Source organism: Trachurus trachurus (genome assembly GCF_905171665.1).
Source record: "Trachurus trachurus genome assembly, chromosome: 18".
In the NCBI taxonomy this organism is placed as follows: Eukaryota; Metazoa; Chordata; class Actinopteri; order Carangiformes; family Carangidae; genus Trachurus; species Trachurus trachurus.
This window is the reverse complement of record NC_139909.1, coordinates 4025101-4049448: the sequence shown is the minus strand read 5'-3', so window position 1 is coordinate 4049448 and position 24348 is coordinate 4025101. Positions and strand designations below refer to the sequence as shown.

General features: G+C 41.9%; 3 protein-coding genes and 1 long non-coding RNA gene across 10 annotated transcripts in view; 1 reads left to right on the top strand and 3 right to left on the bottom strand.

Annotated features, from left to right (window-relative positions):
* LOC311001324 (uncharacterized protein) overlaps window positions 1–24348 on the bottom strand; it is a 130261-nt gene that overhangs the window by 22477 nt on the left and 83436 nt on the right. For 5 of the 7 annotated variants that reach the window (XM_083992380.1, XM_083992377.1, XM_083992379.1 and 2 more), the window contains 5 exons: window positions 15145–15247; window positions 11902–12243; window positions 9147–9434; window positions 8930–9049; window positions 8610–8707 (listed from right to left, as the gene is read on the bottom strand). In XM_083992380.1, coding sequence (XP_083848506.1) covers window positions 8610–8707; window positions 8930–9049; window positions 9147–9434; window positions 11902–12243; window positions 15145–15238 — 942 coding nt within the window. In that variant the 5' untranslated portion in view covers window positions 15239–15247. Of the gene's footprint in view, window positions 1–8609; window positions 8708–8929; window positions 9050–9146; window positions 9435–11901; window positions 12244–15144; window positions 15248–17092; window positions 17194–24348 lie in introns of those variants that run through there. The other 2 variants (XM_083992381.1, XM_083992376.1) reach the window with 2 other exon arrangements.
* LOC311001373 (uncharacterized protein) overlaps window positions 1–24348 on the bottom strand; it is a 29167-nt gene that overhangs the window by 1110 nt on the left and 3709 nt on the right. Inside the window, exons 4-7 of the mRNA XM_083992455.1 lie at window positions 6051–6173; window positions 5593–5679; window positions 4941–5045; window positions 2942–3037 (exon numbers count right to left, since the gene is read on the bottom strand). Of these exons, the coding sequence (XP_083848581.1) occupies window positions 2942–3037; window positions 4941–5045; window positions 5593–5679; window positions 6051–6098 (336 nt within the window). The 5' untranslated portion in view covers window positions 6099–6173. The remainder of the gene's footprint in view (window positions 1–2941; window positions 3038–4940; window positions 5046–5592; window positions 5680–6050; window positions 6174–24348) is intronic.
* On the top strand, window positions 623–1124 carry LOC311001682. Its single transcript, XR_014596194.1, has 3 exons — window positions 623–666; window positions 761–809; window positions 906–1124. It is a non-coding gene; the product is annotated as an uncharacterized lncRNA (long non-coding RNA).
* The window catches only part of LOC311001374 (uncharacterized protein), a 98408-nt gene continuing 95484 nt past the window's right edge, over window positions 21425–24348 (bottom strand). The window contains exons 3-8 of the mRNA XM_083992456.1: window positions 23752–23865; window positions 23199–23285; window positions 22655–22753; window positions 22363–22464; window positions 21961–22038; window positions 21425–21846 (exon numbers count right to left, since the gene is read on the bottom strand). Of these exons, the coding sequence (XP_083848582.1) occupies window positions 21820–21846; window positions 21961–22038; window positions 22363–22464; window positions 22655–22753; window positions 23199–23285; window positions 23752–23799 (441 nt within the window). The 5' untranslated portion in view covers window positions 23800–23865 and the 3' untranslated portion in view covers window positions 21425–21819. The remainder of the gene's footprint in view (window positions 21847–21960; window positions 22039–22362; window positions 22465–22654; window positions 22754–23198; window positions 23286–23751; window positions 23866–24348) is intronic.

Genomic DNA, 24348 nt, shown 5'->3' with positions numbered 1-24348 from the left:
GGGCAAACCACATCTCGCGAGTTCTTCCATATAACAATGAACTCCCCTGTGATTGGAGGACCCGACGAGACTCCGGGTCCTCATCCAATCACGTGAGGTCATGGGCGGGACTAACACGGAAGTACTTGCAAGGAGTTCTTCGCTTGTCTGAAGAGCCTGGTGATGCGAGGCTACAAGGAGTAAACAGACTTCTTCACAACTTTTTCTAACTTTGCTGATTCGTTGACTACTATGGCTGGACAGCGTCTTAACTTCGCCTCCCCCTCAACTCCTCTGCATGGACACGAACACCTTTCCACAGTAAGTCGGCACACCGACAAGAGGAGTGAACTGTTAGTTTTGAACACTGTTAGTGGGCTGTCTCGTCAGATAACTACCGCCGACACAGACTCGGACTGACTGCCTTGGAGATGAAAAACAGGCCAGAGGAGCCCAACTCTAAGAGGAAAAGACGGATGCAATCCCCAAATTGCGGTAAGAATATGTTCGGTTCCTGCTTGCTAAGCTAGTAGCCTCAAAGTAAAGCTTTCTTTCCGTAGCCCAAGCTAAAAGTAGCCTGAACCAGTGTGTTGCTTTATCAAACTGTGTTTCTGTGTATTTACAGGATGCAGTACGCCGTCTTCACAACTCTGAGGCAACTTGGAGGAGCTACAAACCAGAGCAAGGGTAATATTTAAATAATAGGCTATGTGTTCATTCTGCTGCATAAGGAAAAACGTAAAACAGATACTCATCTTAACCGTACATTTTGTTTTCACAGACTGACCTCGTGACCACTGTGCCTGATGCCGATAAAGACACTATTGTGTGTAAGTAACTGTATTGTTACTACTTTCTGCTTACTGTTCAATGTAAGGGGATGCATGTTAATGCTGTGCCTAAGTGTTACTGTCTTATACTTGCAGCGCAGACGGAAGCTGTGAAAAGTTCTCTGGAGCTCTGCAGCCTCACATTCAGGGGCAAATCCTGAATACAGGGCAACACACCACAGACGTTTACAACATGGACAAAATTAAAAAAGAATGTCATCTGTTACCTACAGCCCAGACGCAGCAAACAGAGCTGTGCCGTAGGATCATGGAGGAGACTGCTGTGTGTTGTGTTTTGTGCTATGTATACATACATTTTTTATTATTATTTATGCCAATAAAGCTCTTTCTGTGAATAAACATGTTGCTGGCAATTTTTCTTTGCTCAATAAATTCATGTCCATAGGATAACAATGTGTATATTTCAACCAATTAGGAGTCATTTTCCTAATTTAAAAGTAGCCTATATATCAACCAATCACGAGTCATTTTCCTAGTTTAAAAGTATACATATCAACCAATCACAAGTCATTTTCCTAGTTTAAAAGTATACATATCAACCAATCCCGAGTCATTTTTCTGGTTTAAGAGTAGTGGTTTCAACCAATACTGAGTGAGGCCATTCAAGCCCCGCCTGGCCGCTACTGTTCATATGCTGATTAGAGCCATTAACACCTTCTGACCAGGCGCTGTTTCGCCGCGATTCATATGCTAATTAGCCCCTCCACCAGTGGTTCGTTTCCGTCAGTATGTGGCACGGACGAACGCGACGTTTGCAGTCCATAAATTGTCGTTAATTGCCGGTAATTAGGGAAATCTGCAGGCGTTTACGTGGACGAAAATCCCACTTTTCATGCTGTGACCCTTGTGAACGCCCACACAAGAGGTTAAATAGTGAGTCTCCACACCAGATAGTTGGACCGGGGTCATTCCTATGTTCCCACAGCCCTATGTTCCCACAGCCCTATGTTCCCACATTTCTAACTTTTGTTGTCACTGAAAATTAGGCCCTATGTTCCCACAGCCCTTTGGTCCCACCATTGGTTGGGTTTAGGCAATGAAGAAAAGAGTTGGTTAAGTTTAGTAAAAAGACCCGGTAGAGGCTAGACAGGCTAGATAGATAGAGTCCAGATAGGTAGAGAGAGTCCAGTGGGAACATAGGGCCTAATTTTGAGGAAAACCTTAGAACTGTGGGAACATAGGGCCGTGGGAACATAGGGCTGTGGGAACATAGGGCTGTGGGAACATAGGCACGCTCCCGTTGGACCAGTCCCAGCCTGGTCAGTTGCTACATGAACTGATGAAGCCTCTTGGATGAGAGGTGAAACGTCTTCCTAGACAAATAACTAAGTCCAGTTGCTTTCGATTTAACCTCCTTTGAAATTCACTAAAGCCGTTGTCCCACTAAAATTAGCGGGTCGACGCAAGTTTTTTAAACGCGGGTCGACCCGCTAACAATCGGCATTTGGCCCCTTTCCCATTGACCAAAATGAGCCAAGTCTGCCCCCCCCGCTGGGGGACCAGACAGAGCATAAACCAGCCGCCCCGCTTTCATCCACGGGGCAAGAAACACAGTGTCATGCCACAGCCGTCCGCCGCGGAGTGTCCGTCCGCCGAGGCAGACGAGGCGTCTGGCTGACCTGGAGCACCAGGACCGCGGAGGACAGCCAGTCTGCCTCGGCCGTGACGGATGTCCGCACAACACGTCAGTTAAACAGACTGTTGCTTCTTTTGTTTTTCAATCGTTTTTGGTCAGTGGCCCAGTCTCGAATGAGAGCAGAGCTTTGTTTTGGTACGTGATATGAGACGCGACCGGCGCGATGACGTGGTGTCACGTAACGCTCAGCGTCATCACGTAAATTAGCGGGTTGACAGGGGTCTGGTGTTCCCACTGCAAGCCGATCGGAGCCGAGCAGATTTAAGGCGATTTTAACCCGTGTCGCTTACCGAGTCGTTTGACCCGGCTCGGTGCGCCTTTCCCACTGCCACCAAAAGGGTTAAACAGGTTTTTTGACCAGTGGGAAAGGGATATTTAAGAGTTTCTTCTTGTTGATAAAGGAGAAGCTGAACTCAAATCCAGCTTCTACTAGGCTTCACACATTTCTTCTCTGATCTTCAGAAAACAACTTTACCTCAGAGGAGTCGTTTCTGAGATCAACATTGCTGTATTGGTTAATCCAAAAGGTGAAGACTTTGTCTGGTTCATCCTGTCTCTGCTGGCTGGATGTCTGATGGAGGAGGAAACATCCAGTTACATGTGTAAAGCAGTGAGTGGAGGTGGATTGAGGAAGAAGAAGCCTGGTCTGAACATCAAAATCGATACGTGGGAAATCATCTCAATACATTTCCACTTGATTGTACAGAGGATGGACTTTTCATCCATGGGTGGTTTGTTTTAGGTTTGACAACTATTCACTTTGAGCTTTTAAGCCATCAGGTTCCAGCAGCTCTCCTTTTTTCTTTCTTCGCTTTACCAGTGTAAAAAGCACAAATACAAACCGTTGTCATCGAGGTCTCCTGGTTCTTCTCCGGTGTCTGGTTCAGCTGCAGCAGCTCAGATCGTTTTTCTGACAACTGGACAGAAAAGACACAAATGAAAAACCATGAATGATGAATTAGCACGAACTAAAATAATTTCATTCAGTGTTAAACAGCACGCAACAGAGGTCAAAGAAAACTAAACAAAAATGTTCTCAACCTCCTTGTTCTTGGCCTGAAGCACCGTCTCTGTGGTCTTCAACTTCTCCTTCAGTCTTTCTACTTCCTGTTCAACTTCCTCCTTCTTCTTCTTCACTTCTTCTTTGGTTGGACCCTGGATCAGAAGAAGAACATGTGACTGAACTGACTGTCCAATGACTCATATAGAAACAAATGCAGCATCAGGTGGTTGCTGAACTTTTCTGTGTCTTGTGGTTGGTAACATGTGGTTTCTCCTCAGAGGAGACTGAACCAGTTCAGATGTTGTGTTGATGAAGTTGATGAAGAAAGTGAAGCAACAAGCAGCAGATAATCAGTCTGTGTCTCAGTGTTGATCTCATTCACAGTCTACAGCTGAGAAAAGCTGATGAGATCATCAATGACTTTGGTGTTTAGTTCATGAGGAACATCACAGAGTTTCACTGGGTTCATGACGTCAGGACTTACTAGAAGATAGGTGAGAGACCAGGGTGGTGTGTTTCTGATCCTCTGCAGCTGTGAGGGAGGAGGAGAAACAGACAGAGACATGATGACACTTTAAAGTCTCGGTTCAATTCTACAACCCAGGAGCTCATTATACAGCCAGTGGACTTTATCTAAGACATCATGTCACTGAGTGGAGGAGAGAAGAAGAAAATCAACTAGACATGTGAATCTCAGTTTAGTTGTTGAACAGATGAACCTGTTGGTTCTTGGTCTCCAGCTCCTTCTTCTGTCTCTGCAGTTCATCTTCTTGTTTCTTCTTCTCTTCCTGGAGCTGCTGGAGTTCATCTGGTTTCTGTGAGAACAGAGCAGAGATGAGATGGTGAATGTTTACATCTCTGGATACAATCAGTGAGCTTCTGTTGTTATTAGACATTAGGTTTGTAGTTGAATAAACCTGAAAAAAAGATTTTTATAAACACATATACAGTAGATCAGGAAACAGGAATCTGATGTTGAATAGATGAACCTGATTGTTCTTGGTCTCCAGCTCCTTCTTCTGTCTCTGCTGATTTTCCATCTGACCAAAGATAATGTGGGAGAGTTTTACTACTTAAGCATTAAAAACACAATAAAACGTAACAACAATATAATAAACAGATGAATGTTGTTCTCATCAGCATTCACGTGTATTCATCTGCTACAAATCAACAGTGGATCAACAGTCATGTAGGCTACAGTAACAGGAAGGAACATGTCACAGTTATTTCCTGTCTCAGTGTTGTAAAAGTAGATAAAGAGAGAGAAGAAGAGACAGCTCATTGATTTAGGTAGAAACATGAACCTCTCTTATCTTCTCCTCCAGCTTCTTCTTCTCTTCCTGGAGCTGCTTCTCCAACTGGGAGGAAGGACAGAGAAGAAGAGAGATGATTGATGTGATTTAGTGAATGAAGACACAACATTTAGGTCTGTGTGGATTCTCATCTCAGTTTAGTTGTTGAACAGATGAACCTGTTGGTTCTTGGTCTCCAGCTCCTTCTTCTGTCTCTGATGTTCATCTTCTTGTTTCTTCTTCTCTTCCTGGAGCTGCTGGAGTTCATCTTGATTTTGTTTCAACTGAGAGGAAAGGGAACAGAGCAGAGATGAGCTGGATAATTTTTTTCATTATTTCAGATTTTAGTGGTAAAAATGAGACAGGAAATGTTATTGTTTGCCACTAGGTATTGGGGGAATTCTACTTTTATTTCTTTAACACAGCAACATCCAGAATTAAAAAGTACAATGTCCTGATGCAGCATAAGGAGTGAGGCTTTTAAAATCACTTTGTTCAGTTTTTATGTAACTGTTAAGACATATTTGTGTAAAAGACACAAATCTGAACCTCCTTGGTCATGGTTTCAGCTCCATTTTCAGTTAGATGTGTGAAGCAGTTGAGTGGAGGTGGATGGAGGAGAAGATCAGCTGGAAGAAGCCTGGTCTGAACATCACAACAGTTTCCTTCACTCATGTTGTTTATCTGGTTTTTTTTACACTGTGCACTAGATTTCACATGTCACTGTACCGAGTGAACCCTTAGGCATGGGTAGAATTGAATAGAATATATATGGGGGGGGGGCTCACTACCATAACATCTTGCTTCACTTTAACAATGTTAAATACAAACCGTTGTCATCAAGGTCTCCTGGTTCTTCTCCGGTGTGTGAAAGTGATCCAGGATCAGCTGCAGCAGCTCAGATTGTTTTTTAAAGAACTGGAGAGAAAAGAAAAGAAAAGAAACAAGATCAGAGACGCAAATGAAAAACAAAATTAAAGTTAGAGCTGCTGTAAATACTTCCGAGAAAATCTGTTTGTAAACTGACAATATTTTTGTTTTAGATTATTCATGTTGAATATTTCCAGAGAACATGTAATGACAACATACAGTTCAGAAAAAGAAAAAAACACACAGGATGTTCTTTTCTATTCTGAAACCAGTCTTTGTCTGACCAACCTGCCCTTGTCTTTAAACCAAACAACATGATTTTCTTACATATTGTTTTCGACGCAAATTTAAATGATTTAATTCAGTGTTAAACAGCAAGCGACAGACGTCGAAGAAAACTAAACAAAAATCTTCTGAACCTCCTTGGTCTTGGTCTGGAGCTCAGTCTCCTTGGTCTTCAGCTCCATCTCCAGTCTTTCTACTTCCTGCTCAGCTTCCTCCTCCTTCTTCTTCCTCTTCTCCAGTTCCTCCTTGGGTGGATTCTGGATCAAATGAAGAACATGTGACTGAACTCACTGTCCAATGACTCATATAGAAACTAATGCAGCATCAGGTGGTTGCTGAACTTGTCTGTGTCTTGTGGTTGGTAACATGTGGTTTCTCCTCAGAGGAGACTGAACCAGTTCAGATGTTGTGTTGATGTGTCTCAGTGTTGATCTCATTCACAGTCTACAGCTGAGAACAGCTGATGAGATCATCAACGACTTTGGTGTTTAGTTCATGAGGAACATCACAGAGTTTCACTGGGTTCATAATGTCAGGACTTACTAGAGGACTGAGGAGAGACCGGGTTGGTGTGTTTCTGATCCTCTGCAGCTGTGAGGGAGGAGACAGAGACATGATGACACTTTAAAGTCTCTGTTCAATTCTACAACCCAGGAGCTCATTATACAGCCAGTGGACTTTATCTGAACATCAACTAGACATGTAAATGGTAAATGGACTTGCACCTATACAGCGCTTTTCTAGTCACTCTGACCATTCAAAGAGCTTTACACTGTAATGGTTGCATTCACCCTTTCACACACATTCATACAGCACTGTTCGTAGACGGGCTTTGGGAGATAATCATTCACACACATTCACACAGGGCAGGTGTGGGTTCAGTGTCTTGCCCAAGGACACTTCGACATGCAGACAGGGAGGAGCCTTGAATACCTCTACCACCTGAGCCACAGCCGCCCATGTGAATCAATGCTGAAGGATCAATATGAAGAAATAAACCTCTGAGTTCTTGGCCTTCAGCTTTTCCTTCAGCTCCTTCAGCTCGTCCTCCATCCTCTGATTGTCTTCACTGAGCTGCAGCAGATCAGTGTGCTTCTCTTTAATCTGGGAGGAGAGAGAAGATGAAGACCAGATGACAGACATCTTCATTTCTTCATGTTTTAAAACCACTGACCTGAACAAACTGACTGTTAGTGAGACGCTGAAGAACAAACTGAAATCAGTCAGTTACGTTAGTTATATGGACGCGGTGTTGGACCAGCTTTGTCTTAAAGATATGAATGTGACGTCATGACTCAGTGGAGACACTCAGCTGTCTTCTCTTATTGTTACAAACATGTGGACTAGAGGAAACTAAGAAACTGTTTGTTCTCTCCATTTCCTTTACCTGTCTCTGCAGATCTTCTTGTTTCTTCTTCTCTTCCTGGAGCTGCTGCAGTTCATCTTGTTTCTGTTTCAGCTGAGAGGAAAGAGAACAGAGCAAAGATGAGCTGGAGAAAAAAAAGAAAGAAAAAAAAAACAAGATGATGCTTCTTTGCTGTGCAGCCTACAGTGACTCAGCGTCAGGAGTGAGGCTTTTAGTGTTCAGTTCTTAAAGGGATAGTTCAACATTTTTGAAAATTGGCCCATCGCCATGATCCCCCTAGTAATAGCAGTAGGTTCGTTACCTTTAATTGTTGGTCCAAGCTGCTTTTAGATCGGGGGAGAAGAATACTGAGCGGCGCAGCTACACTACGGAGGCTAATGGAATTTCTTGGTTTTGCTCATCAAACTCAGCAAATACACAACCAAAAAACTCAAAAACGCTGTGGTGGACAAGTTGTGACCTGCACATTCACCACGCTATGAGATAATAGCGGAAAGTTGCGAGATGGAGTTGTTTTAGAGGCAAAGTCGGACTTTACACTCTAGACGGCTGCTCGGCGGAGTGATTTCAAAAGCGCCTGTTTACTGCAGATACGTCCGTATACTACGGCACTGGCTGAGGTGCGCACACTGTGTCCCTCCGACCAGTGGTTCACTGAAGAAAGTAGTTCCGAGTATTTGCTTCACTTCTCTTAACTTTCCGCTATTATCTCATAGCGTGGTAAATGTGCAGGTCACAACTTGTCCACCACAGCGTTTTTGAGTTTTTTGGTTGTGTATTTGCTGAGTTTGATGAGCAAAACCAAGAAATTCCATTAGCCTCCGTAGTGTAGCTGCGCCGCTCGGTATTCTTCTCCCCCGATCTAAAAGCAGCTTGGACCAACAATTAAAGGTAACGAACCTACTGCTATTACTAGGGGGATCATGGCGATGGGCCAATTTTCAAAAATGTTGAACTATCCCTTTAACTAAATGAGCTGCTGGAAAGAAATCTCTGTGTAAAAGACAAATCTGAACCTCCTTGTTCTTGGTCTCCAGCTCCAACCTTAGTGTTTCTACTTCCTGCTCAGCTTCCTCCTTCTTCTTCTTCTTTTTCTTCTCCTTCAGTTCTTCTCTGGTTGGACTCTGGATCGAATGAAGAACATGTGACTTAACTCACTGTCCAGTGACTCAAATAGAAACAAATGCAGCATCAGGTCGTTGCTAAACTTTGGTAACATGTAGTTTATCCTCAGAGGAGACTGAACTTTTGTACAGACTTTTACTTTGTAGGATGTTCAATGTTGTCGATCATGTTTATATTTCTTATTTTCTTTTCAGTATTTTACCTTTTTCTTATCCTCAGTTTCCATTTTCTCCTCCGTCATGAGCTTCTCTCTCACTTTTTCTCCTCCACCACTTTCATCCCTCTGGTTCATCCTGGGCTCTGTGTAAAAACAAAACTTTTTTTTAAAAAATATATTCACTTTTCTTAATAAGACTTTAACAATCAAACATGTGAGAATTTAATCAAATTGGATTTAATTGACAGTGTCACAGTGAACTTCTCTGTCTCCACCACTAACTCAGTCTTTCCATTGAAGCCATTTACATTGAACCTGTGAGGAAACTTGACTTTGAAAAACCACTTAGTTCATTTGTGACTTACTGATGTTTTGTCTCTTCAAGATAAAAAAGACAAGTGAGATAATGACCATGATGGAAACAGCCAAAGTAACAACCAAGCCAGTGATGACAGAAGAACTGGACTGGACCTTAAAGAAATCATCTGAAATGAGACAACACACAATCAGATCAGATGGTGTTTGTGTAGAACTAGAACTCAGCTGTTTGAAACTAACAGTGTTTAAATGTAGAGTTTTGACCTAGAACATGAATGTGAGTGTCTCTGGTCTGGTTGATGGTCTTCTGTTGGACTCTACAGGTGAAGCTGTTGCTGTGTCTCTTCTCCACAGTCACTCTGCTGCTGACAGTATAGAGGACATCAGGACCTCTGACTGTCTCTGTAGGTCCAGCAGAGAGCAGCTTTCCCTCAGCGTCCAGCCACAGCAGCTCAGGCTCTGGATACCAGCCTTTAGACTCACACTGTAACACCACTCCCCCCTTGTCTTTGTCAGTCCCTGCTAAACTGATGACAGGTGACGAGGCAGCACCTGGAGATTAACAGGAACATTTCAAAATAAGAGCCAGAAATACAACCATCAAATGAATACCTGTGAAGCTAATGATTAGGATTTTTTTGTTGTATGTATCTACGTACAAAAAGAGAAAGTCAGCACACTTGAGCACCCTTTTTAGTGCATTTATTTAGCACATCCAACAAGTAACGTTTCGAGCCACATGCTCTTCTTCAGGCTTAAGCCTGCACTTTTTGTTTATCCTGTTTTATTGAGTCCAGCACCTTTTTTACTGGATGTGCGCGGCTGCTCTGTCTACAACTAAGTATTAATATATATATATGTATGTTGTTACATGATAAATATAAGTATTAATTAGAAAAACTAGAAACAGCATTTCCTGACGGAAAATGCGTGTGAATGCTGAAAGCCATTGCTGAACCATGTTGAATTAGCAGAATAAATTGACAAAGACATGCGGAATGACATGCAAGAAACATGTCTAAAGCCCTATTCGCACGGGATTAGTTTTACCTGGGGACCTCTGGTAATTTGTAATAATTGCGGAGGACGTCTGTGATCTTAATCCCGTGCGAATGCGCCATGTCAGTAAAAAAGTAAGTAAAATTTCCCCCGCAAATTACCTACTATATTTCACCAAAGACCGACGTCCCGTGGTAAAACTAGTCCCGTGCGAATCTGCATCTCAGTAATTGAGGGGCATTTTTTGTTGTATATGTGTTTTTAAGAGCCAAGTCACCACCACCACACACCTTCACTGCTGCCAATAACTGCTGCATTTCGATTTGAATTCGTGAGTCTATCAAGTGCATTGTTTATCAATACGTCATGCCTGTGAATCTGTGAAGGCGCACGTATAAAAGGCGGATTCAAGGCAGCAGACAAATCACAACCAGAGCACCGCAGAGAGTAGCGAGGTGAGCGCAGCGCAGCGCACGCCTTATTTCTCCTGTGATGAAGAAAAAAAAAGAAGCCTGCGGTCCGACCAGACCCGAGTTATTAAATGTTTACGTTTATTTAGAAGAAGTTTAATTGGTGCTGATTAAACTTGTAAATGATGCTGCTCTGGATACGATTCTTTCCTTATATTCTGACTCTTTTAAACAGTGGCCAAACAACAGAACCATTTTATTATATTAGGCTATAGCCTATATTTTCCATCTTTGCTGAGCATATAAAGGTTTGTTCTAAATTAAATAAAAGCCTGTCCCATATAGACGCGTGTCTCTATAGACGGGTCCGCTAGGCGCACACACACACACCCTCCAAAAAAAAACTATTGTCAGAAGTCCGGGCTGTGAGAACCGGCAGCCTACCTCTGGTATGGATAATCAGCGTGATGATCCAATAGATTTGATCGATCCCGGAAAATCTGTTGTTGTGATAGACTCATGTGTTTTCATAATGTTTCATAAACTGGATACAATCACCGCAACTCTGTCCGGAGCTTCGCTACTTTTATTTCCGTATCCTTGGTAACAGTAACCCCCGGTACAAGGACACCCCCCACTTGACTTGAAGTTATGCCCCCCCCTTGTCCAGATGCGTTCCGCGGTCCATGCAGCAGCGGATGTTACGACGTGCACATTGCACAGCTTTGACGTCATATCGGAGCCTCCATGTCAGTAAATTCGAGTAAAAATACAGACATCACTTATCCCGTGCGAATGCACCGCAAGAAACACAGACGTGGGGGGGTAATTTACAAATTACCAGACGTCCCCAGGTAATACTAATCCCGTGCGAATAGGGCATTAGGCAGGAATTGAACCCGTGACTTCATGAGTGGTAACCTGACACACTAACCATATGGACCCATCGAACCCATGACCTCATGATCACTAAACCTTTATTCTGCCACTCAGCCACAGAGAACACACTGTTTCCAAGACTGTTGTCATTTATTGTAATGTGATGATGTGCAGCAAACTGTGGTACGAGTAATTAATGCGATAACGAACACCTGTAACCAATTGAAGGCGGGGTAGGGGAGGTTAATTCTGCCAGTGAAGTCCCATAGTGGGCAGCGCAGGACAAGAAATGATGGCCCGGGCCCATCACTGCTAGGAAAGGTATAGTTGGTAAGGGTAGGTAGGTGAAGTTAGGTAGTTAGTGTGCGTGGTTAGCTGGGGGCTCGTGATCCCAAATTGCATAAGACGTGAAATGTTTATTTTCTATTTTACTTGTGTTTGTCTTGTTTTTTGTGTTGTATGATGAACTCCTTAATAAAAAGAAAAGAGAGAAAATTGTTGTCACCAAATAATTAATTTATTCCTAGAGGTACTGTAAGATAACGTGTAAGACAAAAATGTGTTAAGGGTAGACCGGTGACAAGTAGTTTGGATGCTTCAATGTTTGCAGACAACCGTACTCCCTGAACAAATGTACAATCCAATATCACTGACTGAGATTATCCTCAGTCTTCACTGACTGGACCACACCAAACTGCTCACACAGTACTCACACTACTCACTCTACTTACCAACACGAAGTTCAATGAAGGATTCTTTTTTATTGTCTGGTATGTAACATCTGTATCTCCCTTCATCACCAGGTTTCACTCTGGACAGTTTCAGTGAAATGTTTCCGTGCTTCAGTTCATCAGTGAACAGTGATGTTCGTCCTGAGAATGATGGATGTTTCATTTTTATCAGCTCCTGACCGGCACGCCACACATGGACATATCTTGGCTGCAGGTCAGACCTCGACCACTCCACTGTGTAGCTGGTAACATCCTCAGCAGGTTCAAGGTGACACGGCAAAATTCTGTCACCACCAATTGTGGCCTCTATTGGCTGAGATGAACCAATTAACTGAGGCTGACCTGAAAAGAAAAGATATTCTCTCATTAGTTTTTTCTAGAATTTCCTCGAGGCCGACCGGTAGTCCTCCTCCATGGCCTCCCCGAACTTTTCCCAGACCCGAGGTGCTCCGAGAGTATGGGATCGGAGGCCCTCTGCTGAGGGCTGTATGGTCCCTGTATGACCGGAGCAGGAGCTTGGTTCGCATGGCCGGCAGTAAGTCAGACCTGTTCCCGGTGCGTGTTGGACTCCGGCAGGGCTGCCCTTTGTCACCGGTTCTGTTCATTATCTTTATGGACAGTGTGTGGTCCATAATGGACAATGTGGTCTTGTTGGCTCCCTCGAGCCAGGACCTTCAGCATGCACTGGGGCGGTTTGCAGCCGAGTGTGAAGCAGCTGGGATGAGAATCAGCACCTCTAAGTCCGAGGCCATGGTTCTCGACCGGAAAAAGGTGGCTTGCACCCTCCAGGTCGGGGGAGAGTTCCTGCCTCAGGTGGAGGAGTTTAAGTATCTTGGGGTCTTGTTCACGAGTGAGGGGAGAACGGAGCGCGAGATTGACAGGTGGATCGGTGCGGCGGCCGCACTAATGCCGTCATTGTATCGGTCCGTCGTGGTGAAGAAGGAGCTGAGCCGAAAGGCAAAGCTCTCGATTTACCGGTCGATCTACGTTCCCACCCTCACCTATGGTCATGAACTCTGGGTCATGACCGAAAGGACAGGATCCCGGATACAAGCGGCCGAAATGAGTTTCCTCCGCAGGGTGGCGGGGCGCTCCCTTAGAGATAGGGTGAGGAGCTCTGTCACCCGGGAGGAGCTCGGAGTAGAGCCGCTGCTCCTCCACATCGAGAGGAGTCAGCTGAGGTGGCTCGGGCACCTGTATAGGATGCCCCCTGGACGCCTCCCTCGTGAGGTGTTCCGGGCATGTCCCACCGGGAGGAGGCCCCGAGGAAGACCCAGGACACGCTGGGGTGACTACGTCACTCGGCTGGCCTGGGAACGCCTTGGGGTCCCCCCGGAAGAGCTGGAGGAAGTGTCCGGGGAGAGGGAAGTCTGGGGATCCCTGCTCCGACTGCTGCCCCCGCGACCCGGACTCGGATAATGCGGCGGACAATGGATGGATGGATGGATGGATGGATAGTTTTTTCTAAACACATCATTGCATCGTCAGTTGTATAACATCGTTTAGACAGCTAGGCTAACTTGTTCTACTAAATAGCTCTACATACATGTATCCACAAGTTTCTCAACGTCATCTATGGTCAAACCCGGAAGCCGGTTTTGCCGGTTTGGTGGAATTGTACGTTTACGTTTCCATGGTCAGTTGTTGTCATAGTTGCGGTAAACACATGGATCTATTACGTAACGCTGGCTTTTAACACGGATGTCAGTTTGTGTGATATCCACTGTTAAAAGCTGGTGTGATGATCCATGCGCTTTACAGATTTTCTTTGAAAAAAAAAAAAAATCCATGCATTTACTGCGTCTACCGAAACCATGGAAACGTAAACATAAAATTGCACCGGAAGAGCAAAACCGGCAAAACAGGCTTACGTTTTTGACGTTCGTAAAAAGGTGGATATATAGATGTCAATCTAACAGTGACAAGTTGATTTCAAGATAATGAAAAAAAATACTAGAATCTAACAGGATGGAACATAGAAGTAGTTTAGTCCTCCTCCCTTTTAATCCTACGAAGATACTGAACAGACATACAGTACATCATACACCAGAATAAAAATCAAAATGTACTGAGTCACTCTAAATGTATTGCCCAGTTTCTTGTTTCCTCAACTCAGTTGTGTACACTAATCAGTCCCTAATTGTTTCTTTCCAACAGTTGATGAGGTGTTTGATTGTCAGACTGCACCGAAAGAGAAACGTTTCAGCAGTTACAGAAATTTGCTGTTGCAGAGAAGAATCAATTTATCTGTGGGTCCAACACTAAATTTTTCACACTTCTCATTTAATATGTTAAAAGATCATTGTGTCTTATTTTTATTATTAGGGGTCGGGCAGCAACGGCACATGCTACAGTTTTGAAACTTCACCAAAATGTCACCCCAATACTGCTGAAACTTTTGTCCACTTAAACTCATTACAAGTTATGAAGTCCATCACTCTGTTTCTTTTCAAAATCTGTAAAACTTAATTGAACCTATCTGCTCCCATAATTTTTGCTCAATTGACACCAAACTTGCTGGAGAGCATCTCCATACTGGACTTTACAAACGATCCACACAGATTTTTGATTTATCGAAAATTGAGCCTACGGTGCATGTAGACGTTTGTCTGTAAACAGTACTGTGAACATATAGATCCAATTCTTGCTAAATATATTTTCAATCTTCTTGAAAAAAAAGACAATATTTTGGAGTCGTGGTTGATGAAGTTTGGCAAATATAAGAATTTTATCTCAAAATCTAAATTTTCGAGAACATTTTCAATTCTGATCTCATGGGAAGCACTACAGTCAATGTTTAAATTTTAAAACTTTTAAAATTTCTACCAAACCAACGTTTGCAACTTTCACCAAAATGTCGCCCCAATACTGCTGAAACTTTTGTGCACTCAAACTCATTACAAATTATGAAGTCCATTATTCTGTTATTTTCAAAATCTGTAAAACCTAATGCAAAACACTTCATCGTTAAAAACAAGACACATACCACCTTAACTAAAAACTTTTCTGGGGGAAACACTGGATGTCCACAACTAGTAACACAAGAAAATAGTCTGTTGGTGTTACAGCATGTATCTATTCTATCTAATTTCAAAACTTTGAAAATAAATTCATAACAGATCAAACGTATGTGCTACGGTTTTGCAACTGTCACATTGAAATTTCCAAATTTTGTCTTTAAAAAAAAGTTGCCCGGCCCCAACCATCGCTGCGCAGCAGTTATAATTTTATGGTTGAGGTTACCTCCAACAAAGGGCATCAGGAGAAGATGGACGACCAGGACACTGATGGTTGTGAGTGGAGACTGAATGGAGAGTTCAGCCATCTGATGAAACATTATGTAGATCTGAAAATGTACTGAAATCATTAGAACATGAAAATCATAACTGTACAGCAAACTCACCGAAATTGGTGTTAATGATAAATTCTTTCTTTCTTTCTTTCTTTCTTTCTTTCTTTCTTTCTTTCTTTTTTTCTTTCTTTCTTTCTTTCTTTTTATTCCAGCCAAGGTAATTTCACAATTTGACCATATCATGGCAAATCACAACATTTCTTATTCATTGGTTGGAAGGGAGCAGGGAGAAGATACATCTTATATTGCCTGCCCCTCACTCAATAGGGTTAGGGTTAACCCTAACCCTAATATCTAATTATTCTAGTAATCTGTCACTAAGCAACATTCTTACCATAAAACAAAACAACAACAACAACAACAACAACAGATCAAACAGAACATTTCCTTTAGCATTTTCATTCGTACAGGTCTTCAATTCAATACTTTGAGAGTTCCATAGCAGTGTTGGGTATAGTTACTTTTGAAAGTAGTTAATTAAGTTACAACGTTACCATCAATTAAAAGTAATCAGTTATGTTACTGCGTTACCTATGAATAAAAGTAACGCGTTAGAGTACTCATGCGTTACCAAAAATTAAAAGCCTTTTGCAGCGCGCCTCGCACATGCTGCAACTTAACTGACAGACACACAGCCTCTTTTAAATGCACGTCCTGACGAATAACATCAGTCATCCAACCAAATTAACTCTACAGGATAACAATAACAGGAAAGAAATATGCCACATAGCGGGTTTTTTTTTTTTTTTTTGATCGCAGAACTGATCAAAATTCAGGAATTGCCGTGAATCCCTCTCAGCGGCTTCACTGCTCGATCTGTCTGTCAGTTTGAACGGGGGACTCACATGTGGAGAGGAGGGAGGCTGGCGAGACGTGAACTTCCTGCCTTGTGTGTAATAAAAGTAAAAAAAAAAAGCACTGTTGCTGGTGAAGCAGGTCCGTACGTGGAGCTGGTCCATGTAAATGTTTTTGCGGTCGATAGAAGCTTATCACCAACGCAGAGTGTGCATTTTATAGTTATGCTCTTGTCCTTTTCGCCGGCGAATTGAAACGCACGCGCACACACAGACACATAGGTAACGTAGGTCAGCAGGGCACAGACGCATCACAACAGTGCACCTCGGCTGACACATCCGCAGGTTGCACAGTAGTCTGTCTGACAAAAAGCAGGCTGCAGTCAGGATTTTCTTTTCCTTATCCGGCGAAAAGTAACGGATTACTTTTTTAAAAAATAACAAAGTTATTGATTGCTCAACTCACGAAACTAACGCGTTACATTACACGTTACATGAAAAAAGTAATTAAAGTACTCTAACGCGTTACTTTGTAACGCGTTACCCACAACACTGTTCCATAGTTTGACTACAAAGTTGTCCATGCAAACGGGTGTTTAAAATGAAACTTCCTCCTTTGTTCTTCATCCTCCGATATTCTAAGATACATTTACATATCCCTGAAAAAATCAACCTTGCTACTGTGCATTGTGCAAATGAAGCAGTTTTGTAGTTTCAAACATTTAAGCACATAGCTAACGACCTGTGGAGAGCTCTGTGGCTGGTAATTTGTGCAGCATAAATTATTGTGGACAATAATTTACATGCTACACTCTGTTCATGTCCATCTGTCTAGTCCATGATAGTTTCTTAATATCTGACCGGTTTGTGTCAAACCTCCAGACTTTCAGTTTAGTTAACAAACTATGTTAAGAAGCCGATTCATTACAAATTAGATTAAATAGCAATCAACATTCAATGCATGAATACAACTTTAGACTGTTAGAGTAGATTCACTTTTAGGTTTTCAAAATTAAAACAGAAGCAAAATGTTTGAGAAGGCCACGTACCTGCTGCTAGTTGTGTTGATCATTTCAACTGACGACAGGTCTGAAATCTGTAAATCATTTACTGACTCATGATCATAAAGTAAAGACCTCTGACCAGACCAGTTTATCTAGAACAGAAAGCCTCAGATTTATCATCTCAAATCATGTTCAACTTCCTAAACTTCAAGTTCAACCAAGCTCGTATGTTGTTGTTGTTGTTGTGTACAATTTACAGTACAAATGATGTGAATCTGAATCTGAAAATAATAAAGCTGCAATGTGTAGTAGTAGTAGTACACAACATGACATGGCTGTTCTTACCTGCTCTTACTGTAGGGGGCGTTTTGTTCCTTTTACTCCCATCAGGCCTTTCAATAATATGAATGACAGATATCATGATAGTGACTTTGTGAATGCATGAGTTTCACTTTGTAGAATTTATCCATTGAAGTGTTGCTTCTCTAACCTAAGGGAAGAATTCAAGGTTTGTCCTACAGCAGCATTAGAAGAGGGTTCACTTAATTTGTCCAGACTGGGTTGTTGGGCCTTCTCTATGATGCTGGTCGTGTTGTAGGCCCAAGTGACGTCACTGCAAATGTTCACTCCCACGTACTTGAAACTGGGAACCACCTCCAACAGCTGCTATCACCTCCTTCGTCTTCTCCACATTGAGAGGTTGTGCATTGCAACTATGACGGCAGTTGATGCAGGTTATGGCATCATCATAACCTTTTGTAATCATTATCATTATCAGACATGGATAAAACATATCCACAACCACATTTTGTCATGAGAACAATATTATTGTATCTCAGACTGAGAGACCACTTCAGCATCTGAGAGCCTGCCCCCCTTCTGCAGCAGCATCAGAAATAACCTCCACAGGAAGAGGAAGTTGTCACGTACGTTCTACTTCAGTTGTATTTCAGCTCAACGCTCAGTCTGCAGCAAGACGACATGGAGGTCACAGCTCTCTGCTTCAGACTGTGTGAGTACTCAGTGTCACATTTCTTCTCTTTCTGTCCTCACTTTTATATGTTGCTGCTCATCAAAGCATCTGTTGCTGATTTACAACATTGCTCCTTTGTTTCTCCAGTGATGCTTGAATTTCTTCTGCTGGAGACACAAGTTCAGAGTCTTTATGCTCAGCAAAGTGGTGAGGAACAGGGAAAACCATTAAAAATGTTCAAACGTTTTGATTTAAATAAATAAACTTAGTTCATTCTTCCCTGAAAAATATGTTATTCTTCTCTCAGTTTCAGGTGCAGCTTCTCTTCGTATCACTCCAGACCGTCTGCAGTTTTTTGACCTTGAGCGTGTCTCTTTTCATTGTGAGGGAACTGATGGTTCTGCTCAGTTAAGAGGGATCAGGGATGATGGGGAACTTACTACAATATGTGTCATGAAGAGGACATCATCAGGCTCGTCCTGCACAGCTGCTGCACTGTATCCCGCAGACAGTGGAGAATACTGGTGTGAGACTGAAGGAGGAGGAAGAAGCAACAGCATCAACATCATTGTCACTGGTACTCTTTTTTTCAAAGTCATTATATCTATTTTGAACTTGTAACTCACCTGTATGAATTCTGTTTAGTTTACTATTTAGAGTAACATCAATTCTGTTCATCAAACTTTCCTCTTCTTCAACATGTTCTTCAGAGGGCTCAGTGATCCTGGAGAGTCCTGCTCTTCCTGTGATGGAGGGAGATCCTGTGACTCTGCGCTGCAGAAACGAGACGACTTCCACCAACCTGAAAACTGTTTTCTACAAAGACAGCGTCACAATGAAAAACAGTCGAACACAAGAGATCAGAATGAACAAAGTCTCCAAGTGTGATGAAGGACTGTACAAGTGCAGCATCCAGGGAGCTGGAGAGTCACCAGAGAGCAGACTGACTGTCACAGGTGAGAGACAAACATGTTTCATAACAGTCCACCCTGTTTTAATGAAGGTTGAAATTTGTTCAAATTTTGTGTAACCTTTCATTACAACAAAAAGATGAAATGATTAGATTTGGAGAAAGGTCAAAGGTGACAGTCATGGTTGTAAAGGCCTCACAAAAAATGTTTTGGCCCCATGAACACAAGATCCCAGCAACACCGTTGGACACAAGGACAAACTGACTAGTGTCTTGTCTTTGAATGTCAAAGGTCACTGTGGCCCCATAAAATGTAATAATGATGACATTTTTTACCCAGAAGGCCAAATGTCTTATCTCTATGTCCTATGTCTGACACGGCTCCAGTGCGCCATTCCGAAGGGCCGGAATTCAGAAAGTTTACTTTCATGTTTCGGAATTCCGGTCCTTTTGAAAAAGGGGCGTCATTCCAAACCTAAAACAGGGTCTGCCATTTCGAAAGGTTGGTTAGTTAAGTGTGCTGGGTAAAGCATGTGAAGGGCTTGCTACAGTAGTACAGTAGGTAGGAATGAGGGTCGCCCCCCGTCTGACAAGCACCTGACTGCAGCTAGATTTTATTGAACATTGCAAAGATAACTCCTTTTCTGTCAAATATCTTATTTCTGTTGTCTTCACAGAACTCCACAGAGACACTTGTACGGACACGTCTAGAGACACTTGTCTCTTCTCAGACAACTTCATCCATGTCCTTCTCCTCATGAGGATCATCTTCACTGTTGTGGTAATGGTTCTGCTGTTGCTGCTGCTGGCACGACTTCACTTTGGGAAACTCGGACGTTCGCCGAAAAAACTCAACGATAGAAACACAGAAACCTCTTGAAGGACATACACACGGTGCTGTGGTGTGTTTTAATTTGATCTGTGTGTGTGACTTGAGGTTTTTGTGCTGGCTGTTGTCACAAAGCTGAAAAAACCACAGAGAGACAAGACACGTGCACGGAGCTCTGTCAGAGCGTCTTCAGGGTTTTATTTAGATGCTACAGATGCAGTTTGTCATTAAGACACATTTAGTCACATGTGAAACTAAAGACACCACCACAGTTTAGAGAACAAATGTTACTTTTAAACAAGCATAGACATGAAGATAACTCCTATCAGTGTTTTTACAGCTGATTCTCCATCTAATCAATGCCTCTGTGTAATCAATGTTGAAGTTAGACACATTTTAAACTTTAATAATCCTCTCAATTTTAATTCAACACTTTTCACACATAAAGAATGATCTGAAGTTCATCTCTGAATTTAGAACCTGAACCAGGCCTTGAGCCCCGCCCACCAGACATCAAGATGGTCTGAAGAGGATACAGTGTCAAGATGGTTTTCACAAGTCAAATAAAGACACTGAGACTGTTATTAACCCGCAGCAGCAGCTTTTCTTCAAGCCTCAGTACTGTGGCATAAAAACTCTCTCTTAAATGAGCTGCATTGTCACATATTGTCAAAAAATCCTTATAATTAGTAAATTTCTTTGTAATAAAGCTGTGAAAATGTCTGAAATCCGGTTTCCATTGCGTCATTATTATGTACAGAGCATAGACGATGAATGATGAATGTAAACTCTTTTGTTTTTGATAAAGGGTTGGCGTGTCAGAACAATTACCGTGTGGTTCAGTTTATTGAGGAAAATAATAATTAAATGATGATGAGGATGATGCACCTGATCAATTAAATGAACTCTCCTGCAACACTTCTCGTCGTGGGTCAGTCATTCTGGGCTGATGTGGTTTTCAACTATATTAATAAAACTATGATCCTTAAAAAGGTGAGTGGGGTGTAAAATGTATCCAACAATATATCAAATAAGTTTGAGTAACTATCCTGATTGGAGCTGAGTTTGTATGTGTCAAATGGTTTCTATGTATTGTCACGGTTCTCCTCTTTAACTCAATGTGCAGCATAAACATGTTGTTTCATGATTAGTGGACTGGGTACTAGTCTTAATTCCTTACCATCCAGGATTTACTCTGAAACTTTACAGTTTATTGCCCACCCGCCAACAATGAGATTGTATTTTTATCCTGCAGTCAACCTGTAGCGTTGTGGGCTGGTTAGGGCCGATTTAGCCTGAGCAGTTGATAAACTGAGACACTGCAGCTTTAAGGAAATCAAGTCTCACTCTGATGACGACTGGAAACCAGCAGCAGGAGCTTCAGCTTGGTTTGATGGATGATTGTTTGTTTTTTTTACAATGAAACTCCTAACTTAGCATTTCCTGTAGTGTTTAATATTAGCTACATTTCTAATTTCAACTAAATCACATGTGGCAGAAAATCTCAGGTGTGACCCTGAAGGTGTCACTTGTATCAGGATCAACAAAGTCCTGTGAGCAGATTTCTCCTCAAACCACTGAACTAAAGAATCAACTGCAACGACTGTACAAACGTGTTTTATTAAAAAATAATAATAAAATGACATGATGTCTACACACAGATGTTGTTCTACAATCAAACGGTGAATGATTTACAGAAAGTGAAGATATGAAAACACTCTGAATGATGATCAGATCCTCAGACTGTGTTAAATCAGCTCCAAAGACTCTGTCCATCTGTTGGACAGTGGACTTAGTTTGAAACAGAGGACAAAATAAAAACAGCTTTTATTGTATAAACTACTGTCACAGTCGTCCTCACTGTCTTTATTATATTCTATTGAAGGATGAATCAGTTTTTATTTTGATCTATTCTTTGTTTCTCATGTGTATAAGCAGTAATGACTTCACAGTAATGTCTCACTGTTACAGTGTGTTGTGTTGTTTGTGTTATTATGTGTGGAAGTTCATAAAAACCTGAAACAATATTAAACTACATCAGCAAACGTCTTCAGAGTTATCGACGAGTACATGTCCTCACAGTCTGAAACAAAAAGCAAAAAAGAGGTTGTGGTTACAAATATAAATAAATATAACATAATCAGACAGATGTGATGTAATAACATATTAGAGTATATAATGTAACATGATGTCAGACCTCTCCACTGGAGTTTATAAGTGTTGCTTTTTTGAGGTCTCCATATCCTTGTTTGTACTTTCCCTCTTTTTCCCAGATCTGTGAACATAGAGTTAGAGAAGATGAAAGCTGTGAATTGTTCTCTCCGTGACAGAAACCCTGTGTTCACCTGCAGCTCTTTGACATATGAAGTGTGTTTGTCACACAGAGTACAGCTCAGGCTGTGAGGAAAGTCCTATCATGTTTCTGTTGCTCTGTGGAAATTGTAGAGTCTAGTGTTTGTAGAGGTTTGACCATCCATCACTTCCCCAGCTTCATGGATGTGAAGCAGTAAATAGTCAGAATGTCCCTTTAAGCAGGAAATGAGGAGGAAAAAAACAGAGAAGAGCTGTAAAACAACTTTTAACAACAAGTGAAACTCACAGGGATTGTCTGTCCTGGCTCCAGGAGAAGCTCTGTGATTGTGATGATTTCACTTTTCTTGGTGAACTCCAGTTGTAACTTGCAGTTCTTCACCTGCAGCTTCTGTTTGAAGTAAAGTGGATCATGTCAAACAGGAAGTGACAACATGAGACTGACTAAATAACCATGAAGGACAATAATCACTAAACTTCACTAAGAGTTTCTTCTTTTTGGTAAAGGAGAAGCTCAGCTCAAATCCAGCTTCTACTGGGAAACACACATTTCTTCTCTGATCTTCAGACAACAACTTTACCTTAGTGGACTCGTTACTGAGAAAAACAGATTTTCCAAATGTGTCAATCCAAAAGGTGAAGCCTTTGTCTGGTTCATCCTGTCTCTGCTGGCTGGATGTCTGATGGAGGAGGAAACATCCAGTTAGATGTGTGAAGCAGTGAGTGGAGGTGGATGGAGGAGAAGATCAGCTGGAAGAAGCCTGGTCTGTTTCCTTCACTCATGTTGTTTATGAATCTCCATCCATGAGTTTGTTTCACATTTTCTTGAAAGTAAATTTCTTCACATTTTCATAAGCATGACGATCACGACACATCATGTTTCATATAATGTTTCTGGAGGTAGAAGAGACACACAGAGGTGAGAAGGCAAATATTTATTACAATTGATACGTGGAAAAAAATTATCAACGCATTTTCACCTGTTTGGACAGAGGATGGACTTTTCATCCATGGGTGGTTTACAACTATTCACTTTGAGTTTTTAAGCCGTTAGATTCCAGCAGCTCTCCTCTTTTCCATTTCTTCTTTCTTCACTTTACAAGTGTAAAAAGTACAAATACGAACCGTTGTCATCGAGGTCTCCTGGTTCTTCTCCAGTGTGTGAAAGTGATCCAGGATCAGCTGCAGCAGCTCAGAATGTTTTTGTAACAACTGGAGAGAAAACAAAAACAAGATCAGAGACGCAAATGAAAAACTAAATTAAAGTTAGAGCTCCTGTAAATACTTCCCAGAAAATATGTTTTTAAACTGAGATTTTTAGATTTTAGATTTTAGATTTTAGATTTTCTAGACTTTTAGATTATTCATGTTGAATATTTCCATTTAATGAAAAGACAGGATTCTTTTTGCTTTTGTTTATCTAAAACCAATCTTTGTCTGTCTTGTTTTCGACACAAACTGACACAAGTTTGTAACGGGTTGTGCAATATTGTTGTTATTGTGTATTTTTGTGCATGATGCGTGTTTGTGGACTTGTGTTGTCTTCCGCTGCTGGTAACATTGTAATATATTAATAAAGTATCTTTAACTTAACTTAACTTTAAATCAAAATAATTTAATTCAGTGTTAAACAGAAAGCGACAGAGGTCAAAGGAAACTAAACAAAAATCTTCTGAACCTCCTTGATCTTGGTCTGGAGCTCAGTCTCCTTGGTCTCCAGCTCCATCTCCAGTATTTCTACTTCCTGTTCAGCTTCCTCCTCCTTCTTCTTCAGTTTTCCTCTGGCTGAATCCTGGATCAAATGAAGAACATGTGACTGAACTCACTGTCCAATGACTCATATAGAAACAAATGCAGCATCAGGTCGTTGCTGAACTTTTCTGTGTCTTGTGGTTGGTAACATGTGGTTTCTCCTCAGAGGAGACTGAACCAGTTCAGATGTTGTGTTCATGAAGTTGATGAAGAAAGTGAAGCAACAAGCAGCAGAGAATCAGTCTGTGTCTCAGTGTTGATCTCATTCACAGTCTACAGCTGAGAAAAGCTGATGAGATCATCAATGACTTTGGTGTTTAGTTCATGAGGAAAATCACAGAGTTTCACTGGGTTCATGAGGTCAGGACTTACTAGAGGACTGAGGTGAGACCAGGTTGTTGGGTTTCTGATCATCTCCAGCTGTGAGGGAGGAGGGAGAGACAGATGACCACTTTAAAGTCTCTGTTCAGTTCTACAACCCAGGAGCTCATTATACAGCCAGTGGACTTTATCTGAGACATCA